The following is a 14,795-nucleotide window of genomic DNA, read 5'->3' on the forward strand; positions in this document are numbered from 1 at the left end:
TCCAATACTTTCTAGACAAAAAACAGCTTGATTTTAACAAAGTCCCTGTGAAGTGGAGATGAAGAGAGCGGAGAAGATAAATCTAACAGTTTTTTTCTGTGCTTTGTTCTGTTTGAGGGAATTGTGGGTCATGTTAGATCTAATTTGCCTGGAAGCGATGTTTAGAACTGGATCAGCATGTGCTCTGATTTCTAATGAAGAAAACATTTGCGATGCAAGAGACATTTGGAGGAACGAGTGCGTCTGCAGACACAGTCAGCATGTGTTCTGGTTGCGTGTAGGGGAGGGAGGGGGTCATTGTTTTCAGTGCATCGCTCTCCAACACTCTCACACCTCATTCTTCTCCAGGCTACACTCCGACATGGCCTTGTCTCCCTGCTCCTGGAAGGTGATGATGATCAAAGCCACGAATATGTTGACGAAGAAGAAGGGGAACACCACGAAGTAGACCACATAAAAGATGGATGTCTCCATGCGGAAGCCTGGGTTGGGGCCCTGGTCCTCATAAGTGGCATCCACAGAGTGCTTCAGGACCCTGAAAAGGAGGAAAAGATAAACTTTACGACCGTGTAAAGTGCAGAATAATATTTAATAATTTCAACAAATTTCCATAAATTTTCCTCAAACGGCATCTCCCCCTGAATTCCACAGTTGGTTCACAGTTGGTTCTCCATCACAGAGGGTCTATGTTTCTTCTTCAGGTTCAGATTACATTTCTGAATCTGTAAAAATCAATCAATATTTCTTTTTGATTAAAATATCAATTGTTTGTTCTATAAAACATCAGATAGCAAGGAAAAATGTAGATGACATTATTCTAGACCAGACATCTTCAAATAGCTTGTCTGTCTAACCAACAATCCAAACCCCCAAAGTCTTCAATTTATCATAGTATAAGACCAAGAGTAGCTGCAAATTTTCACATCTGAGAACCTCGAACCATCACGTTTGGCATCTTTGCCTGAAAAATAATCAAAAATGATCAACTGAATATCAAAGTAGTAATATTGTTTAAATGATTAACCTTGCAGATCTATTTCAGGTCGATCCAAGATGAGACTACGTCTATCTGTGGAGAACCAACGAATCAGCTGACCTCTACCTTTCCCACGCTTTACCCTGTAACTTACCAAGATAAATCCTGGAAGTGGAGTCAAGCAAGCTTGATGAAATAACAATGCAATCGGCTGTTTTGGAACATCCAGGGAACCTTCCCCAAAATATCCAGTCAAACTAGCTGGTGAGGTTCCTAACAACAAATTTTTACTTTTGAAAAGTGCTCTGCAAATAAAGCAGATGATGATGATGATGATGATGATGATGATGACAAGTCAAATTCCTGTTTACATTGTCCATTTGGCAATTAAAGTGATGCTGATTCTGATGATAGAGTGTTGTGACTTTTGTCTCTATGGGTGTGCAGAAAATGTACAATTTATATATATATATACATATATATATATATATCTCAAATCATAAAAATGGGTATTTAAATGTCCAATTCATTCCTGAGTTGACTCTTGTTGGGGCGTCATGGTGCTGTCACTGCTTGTTCAGGAGTGTGTGATTTGAGCTGGTTGTGACACTTAACTGTTCATCTTCAGGTGAGTGCGATGAATGAAATAAGCAAACAGCCATCGGCAGTCCCTGACAGAGATGATGAGGATGATGATGATGATAGACGCTGCTTTGGCTCAGGCACAGAATGGCAGGCTGAAGCCATCTATGCAGTGAGCCTCGATTACATCTTTAGAGAAGGTGCAGTAATTAAGGCTGGGAGAAAACCCTCGGGTCTGATCTGTGCTGTGCTATCGGCTTCCAGGTGTGCTGGGAGAGCGTTTCAGGACAAATCACTGACATGTAAAAGAATAAATAATTCAACAATACTTCAAATACTCAAGCACTGATATTTAACACATTTTAAGCTACATACTGTTGCTACCTCTAATTTTTGAACCAAGTCATTCTCATTATCTATTTGATTGATCAGCTTCATATTCAGCTTGTAAACCATTGCGTGTACAGCTGACTTAAAGTGGTGCTACACAAATGAGTGGTTGTTCTGCCTTACACTGGCCAGCCCTCGCCGGTGGAGACAGTGAAGAGCGTTAGGAAGGCCCAGAGAACGTTGTCATAGTGGAACTCGTACTTCTTCCACTCTCTGGGCTGCGCTGCCACGTCGTCCCTGTCGTAGTCCAGAAAATGACCCCTGAGAGAGAACGACAGGAGGAGAGACGGAATCAGGTTTGATCAAAAGAGGAGAAACAGACAAAACTAGATGGTCAAGATACAAGAGGAAAAAGCGTGACTGAGAATTTCAGTATAAGATCATATGCTTCCAAATGGCAACCGCTGTGGCTGGAAATAGAGGTGTGATGGTAGAGTTTCAATAAACAAGGCAACTACTTTATGGGTGATTTAAGACATTTAGATTGATTAAGAAGACATTAATTAAGACGGGTTTGGGCGATTTACCTGCAGTCTTTCTCCAGACCCTTGGACTCGTCGGTGCAGTAGAAGAATTTACCCTTGAAGAGCTGCACAGCGATGACAGCGAAGATGAACATGAAGAGGATGTAGACAATGAGGATGTTGAGAACGTTCTTCAGAGAGTTTACAACGCAGTCGAACACCGCCTGGAATATTCACACACACACACACACACACACACACACACACAGATCAATCGAGATCATCAAGTATTTCTACACGTCTATGTTTTTAGGAGACTGCTTTGATGTACATCAGCTCCATTCCCAGGAAGCTAACCATAACCACAAAGAAACTGTAGATAATCATTTATTTTGAATGATCGGCGGACACCACTGGCCACACATCCTTAGTGTATGTGAGCGTCACTTTATATCACCGTTCTGCTATTTGGGCTGCATTCAAACTCATTTGAACTTGACTTTTTGAAAAAGTGACAGGACCATTTTGAAAACAGGCGAAAACTGGATGATGTCAGCTTGTGCTGCGATCTCTATACAAGATGAAGCGCTTTCTCTATCCATCCTGACATGTATGCAATCAAACCCAATGAATATGCTGCTGCATGAATGATCGCCATCAAGGCTTTTGTCTCCGGAGCGAGGATGGAGCATATTTCACTCCTCCTCTACCAGCCTGTCCGTCAAACCGCTCTGCCCAAGTATCTGAGAAGAGTTGCGGGCGAGCTGTCCGTCTGCCAGCTCTGATCTGTCTCAATCGTCACACTTCTATTACTCCAATCACATCTTTTGTCCTTTGTCAGATCCATTTCTTTTGGGTGATCGGCCGCCTTCACGAACCAGAGGGAAGCTGTCATTTTTGCATCAGAGGAAACAGTTGAGGCTCTTGCCTCGATGGGAGTCACAATCCAAAATTCTTTACTTTACACAATGCTTGAGAGTCTCTGAAGCCACTTCATAGACTTTCAACATTTGCAAGTTTGGCACCCCCCCAAAAGAAGGCTTTTCACTGGGCTTGTCTAATCTTTATATTAACAAAAAATGATGCCATCAGAATAATTTGAAACATTATATATAATAAATGTGAAAGTATCTTTGCTTTGAGAGCTCACAACATACCCTCTTCAGTTGTGCTGATGTGACCAGCTCATCATAAAGACATTCAGATACTGAAGACTTGGAATACTTTGATCTCTGTGCATCCACTGAATGGGAGCATGTGGACTTTCTGTGCTGAAGCCTCTTTGCCTCTTCACATTTCCTCTGACATTTAATGTTCCTCTTCTGAGCGCTGTTCCAGCAGACAACTGTACTATAGAAACACTGCAGACCCACAGGATCACAGGAACCATCGGGCCGGACACACTTTTGTAGCAGAGTTCTGTAGCTTCTGAGTATCAAACACTGTTGAAAGGTGCTCCTTCACAGGCCTCTAGATAGCTGGGACTCATAAATGTTCAAATGAATTGCAGTGGTGACCCAGTACAAAACAGTATATCTATATGTTCAAAGATACTTGTCAGATTGGTTTTGTAGGACACTCATTTAGATAGTCTCTGCTATCTGTTGGTGTTTGCTTTACTTTACCACCATAAGCACGGCGAAAAAAGATAAACAGCTAACTATACTCAGTCACGTTCTGGCGGACGACATTTTGATGTCATGGTAGTGTGATAAATTTCAAAACTCTATCCTAAAAACAGAATTTTTGATAGTGATAATTTTACCCTCACGTAAACCATTGGGCATCATGTATTTGTCGTTTGTCTCCTCTCGTCCTCTGCTTTCTCCTTTTCCTCTTCCTCTTCTTCTTTCTCATCCTCCCCTTCTTTTTCTTTGCCGCTCAAAATGCTCTTCCTGCACATTTCTCCATGGGCTCATGGGTTTAGCTTAGCGTTTATGCACAGTTTGTCCTTAGGGGCAGTAATTTTACTATGGTGTATTTTACAAATGCGTTGCAGTTTCTGTCACCCCCTAGCAGTTGTCTAGTAAATGCTCAGTGCAGCTTTAGGGCAGATCAGGCCAGCCTGTTCATAATTGTGAGCAGTTCCATGTTACTCTTCTTCGTCTCTTCTTTCTCTATTTCTTTTCCTTTCTGATTATTTGAGTCTCTGATCACTTGAACCATTCACCTGTAAATTAAAGTGAATACTATCATTATGTCCGATGCAACTCTCAGGCTCCCTCATCCTTTTGTTAAGGTGTGTGTACTTTTGCCACATGGGCATTGTATTTTATGGACCACGTTTTCTCTGGGTAGTTCAACATGCTCACAAAGTGCCACTGGTGCCACAGGTCTTGAGTTCCAGAACCAGGTGATGGAGAATGAACATCTTGTACCCACTCAGACGTTGTGCTATATGTGACACATGACGTAAAGGTTTAATGAGAGTTCTGCTGATGCATCCTGTATTTATCATTTGTCTTCTTCCTCATCAACGTGCCTGGCCTCGCCTCCATGCTGCAGAGCAGCCATAATTTCACACTGGTTTTCGCTCTGACTCTGATTTCCACTGAACTTCATTAGAACAGTTGTTCTCGACAAACTAGGAGCTAAACTTTTCAGAGTCACCCTCAGAACCTACAGTGAGTGTTTGATGCTCAGAACACAGTTTTATCATCCTGCTCCAATGTGCCCATATCTTTTGAGGTTTGAGTGTATGTACTGAGAAATAAACCTGCTAACCTTGTGCAGAAATACTCAAGTAAAGGAAGCAATTTCAGTTGTTTGCTTCTAATTTGTCCCCTCACAACCCAGAACATCCCGAAGGTCAAACAGCTCAAACCTTTCATCAACAGCCAGACATGAAATATTCATATATGATTTAATACAAGACTGGTTTAAATTAGAACTATCAATTCCTCCTTGATATCCTGTGAATGTATTTGACTCAGTGCATGTGACTGACACCAGCAGTGTTTGTTGTCTCTCAGAATGGACCGGTGGTGACAGATTGGATTACTGTACCTTCAGCTTGGGCAGCCGTTTAATGGTCTTGAGTGGCCGCAGGACTCGGAGGACCCTCAAGGATTTGATGGTGTTGATGTCCTTGCCTTTTGTCCCTCTGTGCAGATTGAAAGCGCAGTTAGTGGTTAATGTAACCAATCATGATTAACCCTTTCATCCCATGAGCTGGCCGCGGTACATCAGGTATACTGCATACACAGAGAAATACCTGTTTATATATTAGTACAGGACATGCATGTCGGTTTGTGATGGTACTCTACAGAAACATGCAACTAGTGAGGAAGATTAATTCTTTCAGAGTGACTAAGTACATTTACTCGAGTACTGTAACGACTAAGTACACATTTCAGATGTTGCTGCTGAACGTGATCATTTTCATATAGTGGAATTTTCTACTTTTGCTCCAAACGTAATGTACACAATGAAACGTGCTTCTTACTGCACTGATCCATCTTATGATTGCGGTTACATTACATTAAATTACATTGTATTTTATTCTTTCTTACTTTCTTTCCTTCTTTCTTAGCATCATTTTCTTCTCCACGGTCTTTCTTTTGTTTGTTAACTTCGTCTTTCTTTCTGTTTGTCTTTCTTCTATCCTCATTGTTTCTTCTTTCTGTCTTTCTTTCCCTATCATCATTCATTTGTTCTTTCTTTCTTTCCCTCCTTCCATCTTTCCATCGTCTATTTATCTTTCATTCCTTTTGTTCCATTTTCTTTATTTCCTTACCTCAACCCTTTGCCTTTTTTAAAAAATTAATTCCTGCTGCCCTTCATTCTTTTCTTTTATTATTGGTCTTTTCTTTTTTCACTTATTTCATCCTTCTTTCCCTTCCTTTTTTCCTTCCTTTCTTCCTTTCCTTATTTCATTTTCTGTTTCTACTTTCTGTCCTTTTCTTCATCGAATCTCAATAACTACATACGTTGAGGTACAAGGTGTTCAAACTCTCATACAAAATAGTCTTCAACACAGAGTCAATTTTTCATCTAAATGCTTTGTTTTTTTTTAAACATTTTTTTCTTGCAGTGTATTTTTTACCTTGGTATTGCCTCTTTGGTTTTAGCAAAAGATTTGAGCAGTGATTCCACCACTGGCCTTGTTCGTGGGTAACCTCTACATATACTGCAGCTTATAGGCTCTAAATGTGCAGTCACACGAAGCTAACATGCTAGCATATTTCTGTAGAATAGCACACAAACATCTGATACAGTTTAGAGTAAATGCACAAAGAATCAGCCCCTCGGTTGAGGGAGCAGCTTCTTTGCAGGAACCACTGCTGTCAGTCATTGCAGACGCTGCAGGTTTTGTTAACGGGTCACAGAATGGAAGGTGGGTGTGTGGGGGGTTTAAAAACTAGCTGTTATGCTAATAACATAGAGCTGAGCCATCATTCACTCAGAGACTGACATTGGCCAAGGGCGGTGGGAGAGGGATTTTTAATTAATCAGTCATACGTACACACAATGTGGCTGTCACTCTCAATAAAAAGTGTTTCTGGTTTGTTTTTTCTTGACAAAATTGAGAAGAGCAGAAAACATGAGTGTGTGTGTGTGTATATATATATATCTAAGTGTGTGCATAGCAATAATTTCATGCGTGAAGGATATGGATGGGGACACCAGAGAAATAAAAGAGAGTCTAAAAGCCCTGTAAGGGGCCCGCAGAGGCCCTGCTGCTTCTTACATCAGCAACGACCAACCAATGTTTTCATTCCCGGGAGACAAAAACAACTCCTACTGTAAAAAGCTAACAATTGTAAAAGAAAAAAAAAAAAACACCCACAGGCCATTAAACAAACATTATAAAAATGCATGCAGCCTTTATCTAATCTGCACTCGTCACAGCGCTTTCAGAAACATTCTGTTTTAAAGGTCTCTGGAGGGTCGTGTCTTTTTTTGTCACCTTCCAAAACACATTTCAAAGCCATCTCCCCGTTTTGCTGTTTCTCCTGGGAAAATCACAGAATTTGCATGGCCCTCGAGTTTTATTCTGAATAATCATCATACATGGACCCATAAGTTTCACATAAAATATCTAAATACTAAATTTAAATTTTGAAACCTAAATGTTGACATGTATACAAAACAGTGAGGATGGCTTAAACTGTGTGTTACTCTGCTCTAACAGGACAAATCATTACACTATGTATGTAGCCATCATGTGCACATTCAAGACCCCTTCAAGACAGAGTTTTTAACTAACACACTGAGTTAGCTATAGCATTAGCTTATGCTAGCTTAGCTACAGCTAATAATTGACAGTCATCATTACATCTGACATCTGACAAAATCCAGTGCACAGACTTGCGAATAGTCAGTAATGTAGTCTACAGACAATTCAACAAATAGGGAGAATAGTTTCCAGTTGCCTGAATATTAGGTTACCAAATCAATCATTTGAGTGAGAGTTTTGTGGTGTCTTCCAGAAAATACCCAGAAATGTACACATCACCCTGCTGTGCTGCTCTACTTCTGGTCATTTCCTGGTCCTTTCATCAACACTCCAAAACAAATGAGACAGAGTAACTGTCGTAAGTCCTTTTCAGGAAATCAAGATACATATGAGCTCCTTTCTAAGAAGGGGACCTGCAAAATAAAGCACTATGTCACTATCAATTGCCTATTAACACAATCTCTTCCTCTCTGCACCATCCTTTGCTTTAAACGTCTCCAAACACACATAGATACACACTCACACAGGCCCTGATCAGTCTGTCAGTGCTGCAGATACCCTCATTTAAAAAACAAAACAAAAAACACCTGGTTGGCAAGCCGAGGGCATTTAGGGACTGAGGGAAAACCAGCTGTTTACATCGCTCACCCTTCACTGAGTGAAAACAAAATCAGAATAATTCAATTATGTATTTTTTATGTGATGTGAAGTCTATAGCATGGTTTGAGGATGGAGAAGCATGGTTCCATACATTTTAGGCTCGGGGGCCTTTTCCTTTCTCAGTGGAAAACTCTAAGTCTACCAAAATGGCATGCAGCTCTCATGCTTGGATGACTCGGTTACCCTGGCATGCAATCTGTAGAGTCAATGCCAGTCCTCGCTACTCAAGGAGCTCAACACATTGAGACGGCAAGAACGGTCTCCCAATAGCTTTCAGAAGCGCCGTGGGCTAGGAAGACGTCATGTGTGTATGTGCGCGCGCAAGGTTGTGTGTTCACATCAATGCAGCGCAGATCAGCGCTGCTTAATGTGCTCAGCAGCCAGGGATGTGAGGTCGTCCTCAGTCATCATGACATCATGACTCTCAGCTGCCCCCTCCTGAAAGCCAGGAGCATTTCCTGCTTAGGGACGCACGATTTGACTTTCAATCAGACGCACTTTACTACCTCAGCAGAACAGGACACAGCACCAGGCTCCTTGCATCCACTGGTCTCACATGATTTACAATGGGAATTTTGAATAATACATGCAAATATATTTGAGTTCAATGGTAACAAACAGCTAAAGCTTGTTATTTAAATTTTTTATGGTGCTGTGTACTTTTGCTTTATTTGGATTATTAAAACAATGTAAAATCTGGATTAAAATACAATTTTAATTTGTTTGTTTTTCAGGGGATCGGGTGCATAATCAGCAGCTCATTTACATTTTTCTCCATTTTCTACTTCTACTTCCTTACTTCCTATTAGGTGGAACTGAGTGTCGCCAGAGGACCCTTTCTTACTGTAAAGCATATCAGCATTTTCTTCCAGCTGTTCACACAGCTACTGCAAGAGACTTACAAAAAACATCTTTTGAATGGGTGGACATTAAAATAAGAGGGGAAAAAAGAATTGAACCTTACAGCAATATGTTTTTATGGTAAAATAACAGGTATATTATCATATTCTGCACAGGCTGTAACCCTGCTTTTAAGAGAATTAGCCACACAAGGTGGATTCAGGTGAGAAGCTATAATCTTTTATTGATTTTAGAGTCCACTTAATAAAGAAGGAGAGAAGTAGGTGAAAGGCAGGGAGGCAAATGAAACTGCAGACTATAATCTTTTTACGATTTGACCAATTAAAGCCACTTTAGTCAAGATTAAAGGAGATTCACATGAAGGTGAAACAATCAATGTGAGCTTTTTAGCTTTCATATGAGTGAGTTTGCAAGCTATTCAGCGCAGATTTATATTAGTGCATGTCAGTGGCTATATGTTGGACTTCTGAAAGCTATGAGGTGGAGTTCCCAATATTGTCCTTTTTGTCTGAATGTCCCAATATTGGGACAGGAGGTTTTTCTAAAAGGGAAGAGAGGAAGGAGGGAGGGAATCATGGTCATATCCCAAACATCTTGGGCGACAAAGTTTATTTAAAAAGGTAGAGAGGAGGAGCGTTCCGTGTTTCACATGTGGGGAAAAGAACAAAGGGATCAATAGGCAAACGATAGATAGGGACAGTTCCCACCTGGCCACGCTTTGTTGCGATCTGATGAGAAAAAGCAATGATGAGCATACGCGCACACAAACACACACAAGACACAAACACCACCCACATAAATAGAGCAAACGGGCACATGAAGAAAGACAGAGCAAAAGAAACATTTTAAGCTGCTATCACACAGGCATGAAGATACAGTGACATTATTCGGCCTTTCAGACTTACGACATCAAAACACACTGAAAAGAAAACAAAGATAAGAGACAAACAGAAGCTAATCATCCTGTGAAAGAGCAAAGCAATAGACAGGTTTGATAAAATACTGGAATGATTCTGCGCATTGTGATTAAACAACATGACAACATGGACAGTTTGAGAGGAGACTAGAGGACACTGTTGATGAGAACCGTCTACTGTGTGACTACGTTCACGCTGCCGCTGAGAAAATCAAACCTGCTCTTACCCCTCACATGTAACCAGATCTGCTTTTTTTAAGCCACGACCCCGAACCTGCTGATTACCTTAAGGAGCCAAATCTGAAAATAAGATCTTCATCCAAAAAAGAGTGGCACCTGTGAGCCTTGCAACGTGAATGTAGCCCTACATGCTTACATGTTGTGTCTGTGTGCCGATGAGGGAGATGATAGGAGGGACAAACTGCTGGACAGGAAGTGAAGGGGAAGTGGTTGAATCTCATAACCCCTGGAAGAGTGAATCTCACTCTTCTACTCGTAAAAGGACCGGGGCGCAGCATGCTGGACTAAGCCTGCTGAACAGGATGAGGCTATTATGCTCTTGTGGTACGTGTTTAAGTGAACAGTGCATTAGCAGTTAGAGCGATACTGACAGAATGCTGAAAGCCACATCATCCTGCATCTTTATTGCACTTTTGTGTCTAAAAATGAAAAAGAGATGCTTTTTATCTACCATTTACTCTGCATTAGCATCTTTTTATTTGTGGATGCAGCACTCAGATCCTTTGTGTTCATGAATATGTGGAACACCTTTCACTCTTATGAAAGCTTGAACCTGTGAAGCTGTTGTATCTGACAGTACAGTATGTTTCTTATTTACAGTGCTGCCACGCTGTGCATTTTATATATTGTTCCTACTAATGCACATAAAATATATCCGATAAATGGAGAACAGGTAATTGCACTTATGTAACCCACGTACAGATGTAACACAAACACGGTTACATAACACAAACAGAGTAAATGCCAGTATCTTTGATCGTGACTGTGGCGATGATGATAAGAGCTACAAATAACAAAATATGACATTTGTTCACAACGTTTAGCTGAGAGAGGAAGGCTGCTGCAGGCGCGTCTACAGACTCTGCAAATGACACTGGTAAGATGGACAGGAGGGAAGGCAGGAGACGCAGACAGCTAGACAAGCACATGGATAGATAGACAGGCAGAGGGAGCAGGCATTACCCCATAAGGCTCCTGAAAGCAATCCAAGCCAGAAAACAAAGGAGGGAGGGAAAAAGGTGAAAGAGAGAAGACAGAGACAGAGTCAGCAGACAGATAAAAGACAGACAGAAGCATCAATCTACTGTATGGCTGGCGAAAGAGAAGAAATCGGAGCGACAGGAAGCAGTACAAAGAAAAACACACCGGTGAAGAACTGGATAAACTTTCAGGACAGGAGTCGATAATGTGACATAGTAGCGGAGGTGAAAATAACTGACAGCGCTGGGTGAGACGGAAAAAGCAATCACCTCCTCACTCGAGAGGTCCAGAACGCAGGTCTGTCAGCATGAGCCTGTAAGGGGCTCATTAACTCCCTTTATACTGTGGCTATGGGTAACACTGATTCCTGATTGGCTGGAAGGTGTCTGTTAAAAGCTGGACACTTCAAGCACTGATCTGGTCAGTTTAAATTTCTAAATCTGTGTGCGAGGTATAATGAACTGCAGGTAAGCGTAACACTACTACCTCTTACCTCCGCTACTAGTTAACTGATAAAAATGACCCAACCAGTGTTTGAATTGGGTCAATACTCACCTGTAAGAGTACCTGCATGTTTCTGTACCACAGTACTTATTATTTACTCATTATACATGCAGCCACTTTAGCATAGTGAATGTAGGTATTCAAGATATAATGATTGTAAGTGTTGGGAAAAAACAAAAGGCCTGTTTTCCTGCACAAAATAGTTGCAAGAGCAGGCCCAAATGTGCAGCTGTGTGAGATACAACATGTGGTGTAGTTCAGTCAGAGAGCTGCTGGTGCTGAACTTTGTGAACCTGGTAAATGAGCACAGCATCAGCATGACAATACCTTTTCAAGGTGTCTCAATATACAAAATAATGAACATGGCAGAGAAAGCTTCCACCAATTATTTTCAAATATCAAGACACACAGTAAAATTCAGAATAGACAGATCTAACACAAACATGGCTGTGAAACAAAAAGACTTGACTGTGACAGCAGTTGGGATTTAAAGCGACACAAAAACATGACAGAAAAAGTGTAATTTTTTAAACGACAGTCATAAAACAATTATTTCTGCAATGCATTGAGCTGCAGGAGCTGCAATTACATGCCAGCTTGGAGACTAGTGCCATCTCTTTTCCTCTATTCCTTCTGTCCCCCCCGAACCTTAAACCTATCAGCCAAGCTGTGCATGGCCCATTAGCCGACTAGCAGGGAGGAGCTGCGGAGACTTTATGTAACAATGAAAGATGAGTTTGACATAGTCATGTTGGCTAAATAACCCCGGGGAGCACAAAAGCCTGAAAGTTTGCGAGGAATAATTGGATGAACACAATGGAGTTGTTTGTGAGAGCGAAACACAGGAGCAGGGGCACCGAGCCTGATGGACAGTGGAGAGAGGGTCACATCAGCTAAAAATACTGCAATACGAGACCACCGTTGTTTCAACATGTTGTGGTGTCCATCCTTGAAATCCATTACATTCAGAGCCCTGCTGGAATAATAAGGAAAAGATGACTTACGAGCAGGCAAAGGCCACCAGAGCTCCGCTGACCACAATGAAGTCCAGAATGTTCCACAGGTCACGGAAATAAGAGCCAGGGTGGAGGAGCAGTCCCAAGTCAATCATCTCAAGTCACAGAACAAACAGAATAACTTAAAAAATCATACAGACACAGACACTTTCATGGTTTTAAGGCCTCTTTTAGAAGCTATTCTGACCTCCTTCCCTCATGGACATCTTTATAAGACTTTATAAGGTCTAGAGCAGTTTTTATCTAAAGCATTTGGAAACAGGAAAGAGTGTTATCACAGATAGGAAATGTAAAACCACAAAGCCACAAAGGTCAAAAGAAAGCCAGGAGTAGTTGAAAAGGACTGTATGTCAACATGAAGCAAGTGCTAATTAGGTGAAAAAGTAAAAACTGAAAAACAACTGGTAACAGCCTCAATTCTCAAAGAAATTTAGCCCAACCTACAATCCCAGATGGTTTCTGACCTGCAAATTACCAAAACGTCAGCTGGTTTTACAGAGCTCACGTCAAAGTGTACCTTCACTTTGACAGCCTTCTCACCTTAATCACCATCTCAAAAGTGAAGACTCCAGTAAATACATAATCCAGATACTTGAGAACCTGCAAAAACAGAGTGTGAGAAAATATCCTGTGAGATGACTCGTCAACAGACCCTGTGACAGATGTTTTCAGTTGAAGATGCTTGGGAAGTGTGTGTGTGTGTGAATGGACCAGATATGCACAACATGTTCCTCTGCCCTGTCAGTGGTCTCAAGCTCTGTCAGCTTTGCACTCCCCTGCACTAACACACATTGCCTGAACACCCACACAAGACCACACACACACACACACACACACACACACAGACACACACAGAGTACGTGAACACACACAGCATCACCTCAGATTCCCTCCGTGCCCCTGACTAGAATACAAATTAGTTGTGCTTGTCTGTCAAAATGCAAAACTCAAGCTATGTGTCTGTATGCTCGTATTACCTTCTCATTTCCAACATGGGTTCATGTGCTATTCAGGGATATGAGGAGCACAGAAACATTTTGCCAAACTGGATATGTGCCACTTTTGAGAAGATTTCTCAAGTCAGAGTGACAGCAATTGACCGAGGATTACTCGGAAAAGCTTGTTTTTGTGTTTCCTACCGTTTGTTCCTCAATTTGGACGAACTGTCAAGCTCTGTTGGGAATGACTTCCTGAAGCCGTCCAAATTAATCAGCCAGTCAGCCCAAAATGAGGCGCGCTTGTGTGAGCATGCACATTTTCATTTTCAAATTCTGGTCTGTGTGACCACGTCTGTCCGGGAACCAGTGTGTTTGTTCCTTCCAGATGTTTATTCATGAAGTCTAGATGTCAGTCTGACTCACGTTGTTGCGCGGTGCGTTGGCTTGCACGGGGTCCTCAGCTGCCAGGGCGATGCTGCTCATGGTGATGACCATCAGGATGCACATTTCAAAGTAGCGTAGGTTGACCACGTAGTGACACAGCCGTCGCACCCTGCAAGACCACACACACACACATAAACACTAACAGACGCTAAAGCAAAAGTACATAGTGACAGCACTAGGTCTACCCGGGTGACGTCCTCCCACAACAGGCCAAGGACAAAATGTGCATCCCTCCTTGTCAAAATAATGCGCCAAAGTGAGCATGTATCAGCCTCAGAGGTACGACATGACTCAGGGCCATCTCGGTTCACAATGTCTGTTAATGGAAGTAACATGCAACAACTTTGAAGGAGCTGCGTCTGCGTGAAAAATTAAAAACTTGATTAGTCTGTTTTTATAAGGCATCCCTTTCTGGGATTAAAATTTGACATCATCAAAGGTAGGGAGTGTATCACAGGTCTGTTGGAAAGCCACTGCTTGTATCTGTGATTTCATTCTTTCAGTCCCCACCAGAGTACTTGATGACTTGTGGGGATGGAACTCAGCCTCAGCTCCCGTGTCGCCATGGCAGTCTGGCACAATGCCTGCATCACTGCACGTATGCACTTTTGCTCACTCGTGAATAAATATCCTAAGATACTCAG

The 14,795-nt window shown here is 41.7% G+C and overlaps 1 protein-coding gene across 3 annotated transcripts in view; it reads right to left on the minus strand.

The window, feature by feature from the left end:
* The window catches only part of cacna1bb (calcium channel, voltage-dependent, N type, alpha 1B subunit, b), a 162,882-nt gene that overhangs the window by 37,390 nt on the left and 110,697 nt on the right, over window positions 1-14,795 (minus strand). For all 3 annotated transcript variants that reach the window (XM_041959684.1, XM_041959685.1, XM_041959683.1), the window contains exons 25-31: window positions 14,131-14,260; window positions 13,310-13,369; window positions 12,758-12,864; window positions 5,419-5,515; window positions 2,476-2,636; window positions 2,072-2,209; window positions 334-535 (exon numbers count right to left, since the gene is read on the minus strand). In XM_041959684.1, coding sequence (XP_041815618.1) covers window positions 334-535; window positions 2,072-2,209; window positions 2,476-2,636; window positions 5,419-5,515; window positions 12,758-12,864; window positions 13,310-13,369; window positions 14,131-14,260 — 895 coding nt within the window. The remainder of the gene's footprint in view (window positions 1-333; window positions 536-2,071; window positions 2,210-2,475; window positions 2,637-5,418; window positions 5,516-12,757; window positions 12,865-13,309; window positions 13,370-14,130; window positions 14,261-14,795) is intronic.

Source organism: Chelmon rostratus, chromosome 19 (genome assembly GCF_017976325.1).
Source record: "Chelmon rostratus isolate fCheRos1 chromosome 19, fCheRos1.pri, whole genome shotgun sequence".
NCBI lineage: Eukaryota > Metazoa > Chordata > Actinopteri > Chaetodontiformes > Chaetodontidae > Chelmon > Chelmon rostratus.